The sequence below is a fragment of the Neophocaena asiaeorientalis genome, unplaced genomic scaffold, assembly GCF_003031525.2.
Source record: "Neophocaena asiaeorientalis asiaeorientalis breed wild unplaced genomic scaffold, Neophocaena_asiaeorientalis_V1.1 scaffold204, whole genome shotgun sequence".
NCBI classification, from domain to species: domain Eukaryota; kingdom Metazoa; phylum Chordata; class Mammalia; order Artiodactyla; family Phocoenidae; genus Neophocaena; species Neophocaena asiaeorientalis.
Genome location: NW_020173922.1, coordinates 4,823,763 through 4,832,560, shown reverse-complemented (window position 1 = coordinate 4,832,560; position 8,798 = coordinate 4,823,763). Strand labels below are relative to the sequence as shown.

Genomic DNA, 8,798 nt, shown 5'->3' with positions numbered 1-8,798 from the left:
GGGGGGGGGGGAGGGATGTTTGGGTGGCAGAATCCACAGGACGTGGAGAGGGATGGAGTGGGTGTGGGGCATGACAGAGAGAGTGGCCCCTGGGGTGATGCCCAGAGCCCAGGACAACAGGTAGAGCTAGAAGCACCCATGTGAGAGTCATCAGCCCTTAACTGGTGACTAACAACTCAGTAGGAAGGGGGACGAGCACATGTGAGAGGAGGGGGCACAGACAGGCCAGCAGATCCAGGTCAGAGATCTGAGGAGAACCCCTGTCAGGGTGAGCTGAGGGAAGAGATAGCCAGAGAAGGAGACAGACAAACAGCAGCCCGAGAGGTAGGGGTATGCTGTCCTGAGGGCCAAGGAAGAGAGTGTTTCAAAACTGGAGTGATGAATTCTTGCCAAAAAACAGAGCTTATTTCCACCTGAATACAATCAAGCCCCGAGCTCTCCCTCCTGTTTACAGAAACATGTGAAGTAACACCATGAGGACACCAAATCCAAAATGTGGAAAGTTCTTCCGGACAAATGACTCCGTTTCTTCAACAAATACATGGCATTACAGAAAGGAGGGGGACTGGCAACTGCTGTTGGCTACAAGAGGCCTAAGAGATATATTGGCCAAATGTAATGTATGTACCTTATTTGCATCCTGATTTGAACAAACGTTTTTGAGACAACCAGAGAAAACTAAGCATAGACCAAATGTTAGAGATACTAAGGAATTTTTGTTAACTTTGTCAGAAATTATAATGGAATTATGACTGTCTAAAAAAATACCCTAGTCAGAGACACATACTAAATATTTATGGATCATATGATAGAGAGTCTGAAATATGCTTTAAAATATTCTAGCAAATGTGAGGGGAAGAAGCTGTGGGGGAAATAGATCAAACAAGAATAGAAAAATATTGATAACTTTGAAGCTGAGTAATGGGTACATGGAAGTTTAAGAAGTTACTTTCTCTGCCTTTGTGTATGCTTGAAATTTTCATAATAAAAAGCTTAATTAAAGAAAAAGAAAGGGGCTTCCCTGGTGGCGCAGTGGTTGAGAGTCCACCTGCCGATGCGGGGGCAGTGGGTTCGCGCCCCGGTCTGGGAAGATCCTACATGCCACGGAGCAGCTGGGCCTGTGAGCCATGGCCGCTGAGCCTGCGCGTCCGGAGCCTGTGCTCCGCAACGCGAGAGGCCACAACAGTGAGAGGCCCGCGTACCACAAAAAAGAAAAAAAAAAAGAAAAGAAAAAGAAAGCAGTGACCGGTGTGTCAAGGCTGTTGAAGGGGAGAAAGTTGAGGCCCAGTAGCAGACACCGGATTCAAAGACACCAGGCCGCCACTGACTCTAGTAAGAGGGGCTTGTGAAGGGCCCCTCCAGGGGAAGAAGCCAACGTGGAGGCACTGAATGTGCAGAAGGGGAGGGGACAGAGGCCATCCAGAGCAGAGAATAGAATTTTGGCTGTGAAGAGGCTGGGGGAGGAAGTACGATTTGAGGAAGGATTTTTGTTTCAGATGGGAAAGAGTTAAGCACAATTAAATGCTGATGGGAAAACTCTTGTAGAGGGAGTGACTGAAAAGACAGGGGAGGGTGGGGATCAACCGTGATGAAGGAGGATGTCATTAGGTTCGGGGACTATAGCCCAGTGGGAGAGGTAAGGGTGTGGGTGATGCAATTTTTGGGGAGGCCCAGGGCAGGAGTGCCCTGGAGGCAACGGAGGGTGGAGGAGTCAGGAGGGAGGGAGAAGGGGGGTTCCTCAGGACTTCCCTGTGGCCTAAGCCCCAGTCAGCTCTGACTTGGGATCTAGAGTCTGGGCTGCCTCTCTTAGCCTGGGAGCAGCTCTCTCCAGAGGCCCGGCCTGCTTCTGTGCATCTTGAAGGCTTATGTGGGTGTTGGGGGTCCTTTGGATGGCCAGGCAGGAAGGACAAGGCAGGTGGACATGCTGCTGGCCGGACCTGCTCAGGACACACCAGCTGACTTCACAGCTGACTGTCCCCTACCCCTCAGGACTTCAACCTGGCTAGTTCCCTTCCCCCAAGTCCAAAGACCGGGGCTTGTGCTTTGGTGGCTCCCGCCCCTTCAGCTGGTCCCAACAGACACACAGTGAATGGGGCTTAATGAGGGCCAGGATCCCCTTCCCCAGCTCCTGGGTCCTCCGAGGTCCCAGCCAGGCCCAGGTTCCCCTCCCTCCTTGGCCCCATTAGGTGGCCCACCAGCCTCTGCCCGGCTGCTCTGTCCTCACTACCATCCACCACGGCCCCATAACCACGTGCCACATGCCACTCCCCCAGCCCCGAGGGGCCGCCCTGCCACACCTCTCCTCCCTCAGAGCCGGGGGCGCCCTCGCCCAGGCAGCCCAGAAAGGAAATAGATTTAGGGCAAGGCCCGGAATGAGGTCAGTGGCAGGAGGAAAAGTTCTTGGGGACTGTTGGGAGCCCCTAGAACCAGGCCCCCCGGACAGCAGCCACCCACACCCCGCCCTGGGCCGAGGAAGACACCGGGTTTGCCTGGGGTGGGGGTGCGGAGATGAGCTCACTTCTTGCCCAGCTGCCGGGCAACATCGCAACGCTGGAAGCCCTCCAGGTGGTAGAGGCGGCGTGCCAGCCGGCGGGCAGCTTCACTCATGCCCTGGCCCCCGTTGGCCAGTGGGTCTGCGCTGCCAGGCTCCAGCCCCTCCGAGCTGCTCAGCTCTGAGTCTGAGTCCGAAAGGCCGTCCTTCAGGCTGGGGTCGCTGCGGAGGGAAGGTGGGGTTGGGGAGGAGGGGGTCAGAAGCCATGGTTGGGGGCTGGAAGGTCTCCCCAGGCCTCTGAAAATCCAGGGGTCAGACCAGGGAAAGAAGCTCCACTGCATCGGGACAGAATCAAGTCAGACTTTTAGAAAAGTCCTCAAAGGATATAATTAGATGATCAGCTCCCTGACCCCACCTTGGCTAGAAAGGCCTGGAAGGGCAGAATGGAACCTCAGGCTAGGGGTGCAGAGGGTAGGCACGATGACCTTGCGGAGGGCTGTTCACTCCAGACCCCCGGATGTCCTAACTTGCTGTGCCTCCTCTGGGTCTCAGTTTCCCCATCTGCTCAATGGTTCTCTTGGCTCCCAGCCTGGGCCCTGCCTCACCTGGCCGAGTTCAGCAACTTGTCCATGTCTTCCTCCTCGTCTTCCTCGTCCCCGCCTGGGCCCGGGGGTCCATCTTCATGGAAGCCATTGGGCACGGCCGTGAGAGACAGGTGGCTCAGGACATTCTCAGAGCGGCTGCCAGAGATGGAGCGCCGCAGGGGGCTGCCCAGCTCCCCATCACCGCCAGCTGCCCCCATGTTCCCCTCGGACCCCATGTCCCCAGTGCCCAAGCCAGCCCCTGGCTCAGGGCTATCCCGGGCCCGCTGCTGGATGAGGGGCGTGAGGGGGGCCTCGAAGCTGACGCAGCTGTCGCTCTCATCTGTGAGGCTCAGCACATCGAGGGAGTCCAGGCTGCTGTACTGTGTGCTCCGCAGCAGCTCTGACTCCACAATCTTCTCAAATGTGGCGCTGAAGCCGTCCCGCACATCTGGTTCTCCTGGCCTGTGGGATGCGAGGACCAGTCACCATCCTGCCAGGTGTCCCCCTTACAGGTGCTAGGATGGCACCAATCCATGTCTGGGAGCTCCCTGGGGGCAGGGAGTGGGCACGGACCGTGTCCTGTTTGTTCTTTCTGCCAACGCTTGCTGAGCACTAGGTGCCAGATGCTGGTCTGGGTACCGGGGCACAGCAGTGAAAGGACAGGCGTGGTCCTGGCGCCCCTGCCCACCGTGCCTGGCCCACAGTGGGCATCACTGAGCTAAATGAATGAATGTGAGACTCTCCCTCAGCCTGGCCTGGGAAGGGGGTGGGGGCCTGCTTCCTCCAGGCTCCCCATCACAGCTAGTGTCACACAGGGTCATAATTTTGCTGTCCCCACAACCTGGGTGGTTCTTAGCCTGGCTGCCACATTCTAGCTCTCAGGGCTTGACTTTAATGTCACCTCCTCAGAGAGACTGCAGGAGGCAGTCCCACACCACCCAACACACTGGCCCCTCAGTAGTGTCCATCCTCAGGGTACCTCTTCATTTCCTCCCAGCCCCTCTCAGCATGTAGTATTCTGTTTGTTCCCCTGTTTACACCTGTTTACCCCCACCCACACACAAGGCCAGGAAGCACCCAGCACACAGTAAGTCCTCTAAACCCTGCTGAGTGGTGCACTGGGTGAATGGACAGATGCCTACCAGCCCCACAGCCCACTACACTGCCTAAGCCCTTGCAGAGCCCTGTGCTGCCCCCAAAAAAGGCCTTTGCACCAGTGGTTCCCTCTGCCCAGAGTGCTCTTTCCTCAGGCTGAAGTCTTCCTTTCGCATCCCTTTCTCACCCTGACTGCCCTATTTATAACTAGGACCTGCCCCCAAACACCCCAGCCCCTTTTTCTTGCTTTATTTTTTCCAAGGCACTTGTCGCCTTCCAACATACTATGTAATTATCTATTATTTTTATGACACATTATCTGTCTCCTCACTAGACCATAAGCTCCATGAAAGTAGGAATTTTTGTATATTCTGTTCACTGATGTAGCCCCAGCACCTAAAATCGAGCATCACACATAGATGAACCGAGGCCTCTTATCCACTGGGGAGATGCACAAGTAAGCAGGGAAAACAGGCAAGGAAGAGGACTAAAAGAGATAAAAATAGAGAAAATGAGAGAGAAGAAGAGAAATAAGAGAGAGATAAGAAAGAAACAGAGAAAAGAGATACAGAGAGCACGAAAAACAAAGACAGAGAGACAGAAAGTAACAGAAATAAAGAGACACACGGGGAGAGAGAGAGAGAGAGAGAGAGAGAGAGAGAGAAACATAGAGACAGCAAAAGCAAGAGACACAGAAAAAGAAAGAAGCAGGCTGAGCCCAGCCCATTTCAGATAAACCAAGGCCCACCATTTGCAAAGAAGCACACCCCTGGTAACCTTGAGGATCTAGCTATGCCCTGCTTAGCCCCTAGTCCCTGGGGCTTAGCAGAGACTGAGCCATATTTGGAGGACTGGGAAGTGCCCCACCCTCTCAAACCCCTCCTTGGACCCCCAGTGCCTAAGTTTGATCCCTGAGTGCTTCCTGGAGAAATACTGACCTGAGAGAGAAAAGCTGAGGCCACAGCCATCGGCCACCCCTGTCCCACCAGGAGTTGAGACGGCAGACTCATTTGGAGAAGTGGGGAAAGGGCAGAAACCGAAAAGGCGGTAGGATGCCCAGCAGGGGGCTGGGATGGAAGTTGCCTTTACTGACCTCCAGGAGGAGGGGAGGGAAGAGAAGGGCCACTGCCCTGGCTGCCAGAGCAGACACCCAAAATCTGCCCAGCAGCTCTCTCTGCCAGGCCCATGCTGGGTCCTGGAACAACAAAACAGAGTCCTGCCCTTGGGGGCTCTCATCTCATGTCAGAGCCAAGAACGGTCCCCATATCTACCACCCTCTCATGTACCTGAGCAAACCTGAGGGGTAGTTTTGACAGGGGCTTGAAGACCATCAGCTTAATCTCCAAACTTCCATCTGCCTCCACCTTCAGCCATCCTCCAAAATTATACCAACCTAAATACAAACAGCGTGCTCCAAGAAGCCCCAGCCTCCGGCCCGCCCCCATAGGCCCTGCCCCCCATAGGCCCAGATGGAAACTCTCTCTTGGCACACCCGGCACACACTGGCATCTGACCCCACGTACTCACATTCCTGCCCTTGGAGATCTAGACACACTCAGCCCCACACATCCACGTGCAGACCCAAACGTGCAACTCAAATGCACAGGCCAGGCACACTGACATGCTCACACATCCCTGTGCACACACCAGTATACACACACGTGCATGCCCCACAAGCACATGCTCGCACACCTCCTACACCCTTGTCTGCCCGGGCCAGTGCCTGCAGTGGTACACGGTAAGCCTTCTATATGCTTTCTTTTCTCAGCCCACACTGGAGGTTTCTAGACATTCCCCTGCCCCATCCTCGCCTCCTTGTGCAACTGGCACCTTTAAGACGCCGGGCCTCTCCACCTCCAGCTGAGGATAACAGAAATGGGGCTGTAACTCCAGGAAGTAGGACTTATTCCAATAAGTAGGAGCTCCTGGTCGAACTCCCAGATGGCACTCAGGGAGGAGTAGCTGACAAAGATTAATCCACATAAGCCTACTCTCTTGAGGTGAGTTGCAGAATTGGGACATTCTCATCTCCAAGAAGCAGAGGGATAGGCCAGATGACCTCCCACATCAAGGCATTTTGGAACTCTGATGTCCAGCCTGGGATGGAGGGAGTGTGGCCCTCCAACCCCACATAGAAACAGCCTACGGTGGAAGGGGAGGTGGGGGAGGGATGGATTGGGAGTTTGGGATTAGCAGATGCAAACTATTATATATAGAATGGGTAAACAACAAGGTCCTATTGTATAGCACAGGGAACTATACTCAATATCCTGTAATAAACCACAATGGAAGAGAAAAAAATTTTTTAAAAAGAAACAGCCCATGGTGAATAGGAGGGCTGGGTGGGCGTGGGGGCACAACAGCCCTGCTGGCCTTTGAAATATCTCTTATGGCCCTATCCTCCCAAAACAGGGACACAAAATTCCCATTTCATGTATGAGGAAAAACAAGAACCAGAAAGGGTAAGTGGCTAGGCCCAGGCCACGCAGCATTGGAGCAAATGTGGTGAGCCCCCCATCCTGGGACACCCACTTACCCCAGTGGAGGATCCTCAGTGTCTGGACAGAGGCTCCTGGAGGCATCGTCCCCCTCCGCCAGCCCACCAGCCCTCCAGGGCCTGGACTCTGTAGAGTCTTCCAGAATGTTTGAGTCTGGCCCCAGGGCTAGGCCATTGGTGAGGGAGAGGCCAAGGCTGAGGCCGTGCAGGGCCATGTCCAGGCCCTTTGTATGCCCCTCAGTGTGCACCAGGGTGCCTCTCATCTCATGCCCTGGGCTGGTGTGGCCACTGTTCAGGTCCTCATTGGATGCCATTCCATTCTGGACCCCAGGCTCCTCCTCAGGCTCCAGGCTGGGGTCGCAGGTGGCACCATCTTCCCCAGGCAGTGCAGATAGAAGCTTATCCTCATCCATGGCAGCCACTGCTTCTACCCCGTGCTGGCTGCTTTGGGGACCCAACTTGACCTGGCAGTGGATGGAGAGAGAAAGGGGTGGATCAGAAAGAGCAGGTGCTGGGAGTCCAAAGCCCAGCAGAACCAGCAGCAGGCAGCCTGCCTGAAGACAAGAGGATGGCCCAGATGATCTTCTCAGGACCTCTCAGCTGGAGTCTGGGTTCAGGCTGTGGCCTCTGCACTGTCTTGCTCAGGCCAGCACCACTCACCTCTCCCCGGACCCCCAGTCACTGGTGTGCCCCAGTCCTACCTTCCCCGTTAACTCTAATATATCTCTGTTGTGCCCTTCAGAATTCATCAAAATCCTCCGAGGAAGATCCAGTTTGGCAGGTACTAGGGAAGGGTCCAGGACTCCTCCAAGGCCACTTCCTCTCCCGCTGGTGAGAGAAGGGAACAAAACACCAGGCCTACAGCAGCCAGCCACCTTGCCTCTTTCCATGTTCCCTTGCCCTGGCTCCAGGAGCGAGACAAGTGGTGACTGAAAAGATCTGGACTGGGGGCTGACTTTAGAGGGAGAGTTAAGTAGGGAGGCAAGGAAGTCAACAGAAGTGCAGCTTTATTAACAGAGGCCACCCTAGAGAAGCCAAAGTGAGGCCCCGAGGAGGCGCTGTCCAGGGTGCTGAGTGGGGCGGCGCCACCCGGGAGACTGGCCGAGAGCGGGGCTTCCTCCACCGCTGAGCGCCCAAAGCCCTGGCTGCGCGGGGTGCAAGGAGGAGGGGGCCTGGGGTTCCCCTCCACACCCGGCCCCGGCCCCAGCGCTCACCCATCCTTGAGGAGGGACTCGTGAGGAGGCTGCCACGGGGCCCTCCAGGGGAGAGCACTGGAAGGGGAGCCCCACTCACTGTGCCTCACTCACTGTGCGGCCTCGTGGGGTCCACGTTGGGACTCCTCACCCCACCCAGGCCAGCCCCCTCCCCTCTGTCCTGCCCGGGGTCTGTTTCTCCTCTGTAAAATGAGGAGACCCATTTTCCCTGCCATCTCCACACACACATCCTTTTTTAAACCGATCAGAACAAGCTTAATTTCCCAGAAGCTTCCTGTCCAATCTCAGGAGGGTGGGCAATGTGACGGGCTGTGCTCTGGCTCTCCCCTCAGCCCTCTCTGCCCCACCTCACCCCTAGTGGCCTCTGCCACCAAGGACACAGACCAGTCCCTCCAAAGAACTTCCTTCCTCCCCTCTTTGGACCTCAGCTTCCCCCAGTAACCCCACTCTCCTCTGGAGAAAGGGTGCTGGGGGTTCAGGAGACAGCGGGAGGAGGAGAGGCACGCAGGTATAGCAACAGGGATTTAAGTGAGGCCCATACTCCCCATACTCACCTGGTCAAAAGCGTCACCTGAGGAACTTGTTAAAATACAGATAGGCCCTCCCTCAGGCCTCCTGAACCAGAATCTATAGGGAACGGGTATAGTAATCTGTTACTCTTATAATAAGGCAAGTTTGGGAAACACTGGGTTAGACTCCAGGAGAAACTTCCCACTTAGAGATGAGCCTGGAGAGGAAGGTGAGTCTACTTCTCTGGGGGCTTCTGGGCCCTTGGGAGGAGCTCTGCCACCACAGGACCACTTAAGATTCATGTACCCCTTGGTTTTCAAACACGGAGTGGAAGAGAGCAGGCAGGACCGATGGGGATCTGGGGCCCCAGCCCACCCACCCTGACAGTCACCTCACAGAGTTTTGAA

The 8,798-nt window shown here is 55.5% G+C and overlaps 1 protein-coding gene across 1 annotated transcript in view; it reads right to left on the bottom strand.

Moving 5' to 3' along the window:
- Positions 1–8,798, bottom strand: part of PSD2 (pleckstrin and Sec7 domain containing 2) — a 50,644-nt gene that overhangs the window by 29,095 nt on the left and 12,751 nt on the right. Inside the window, exons 2-4 of the mRNA XM_024752192.1 lie at positions 6,707–7,131; positions 3,097–3,537; positions 2,519–2,713 (exon numbers count right to left, since the gene is read on the bottom strand). Of these exons, the coding sequence (XP_024607960.1) occupies positions 2,519–2,713; positions 3,097–3,537; positions 6,707–7,080 (1,010 nt within the window). The 5' untranslated portion in view covers positions 7,081–7,131. The remainder of the gene's footprint in view (positions 1–2,518; positions 2,714–3,096; positions 3,538–6,706; positions 7,132–8,798) is intronic.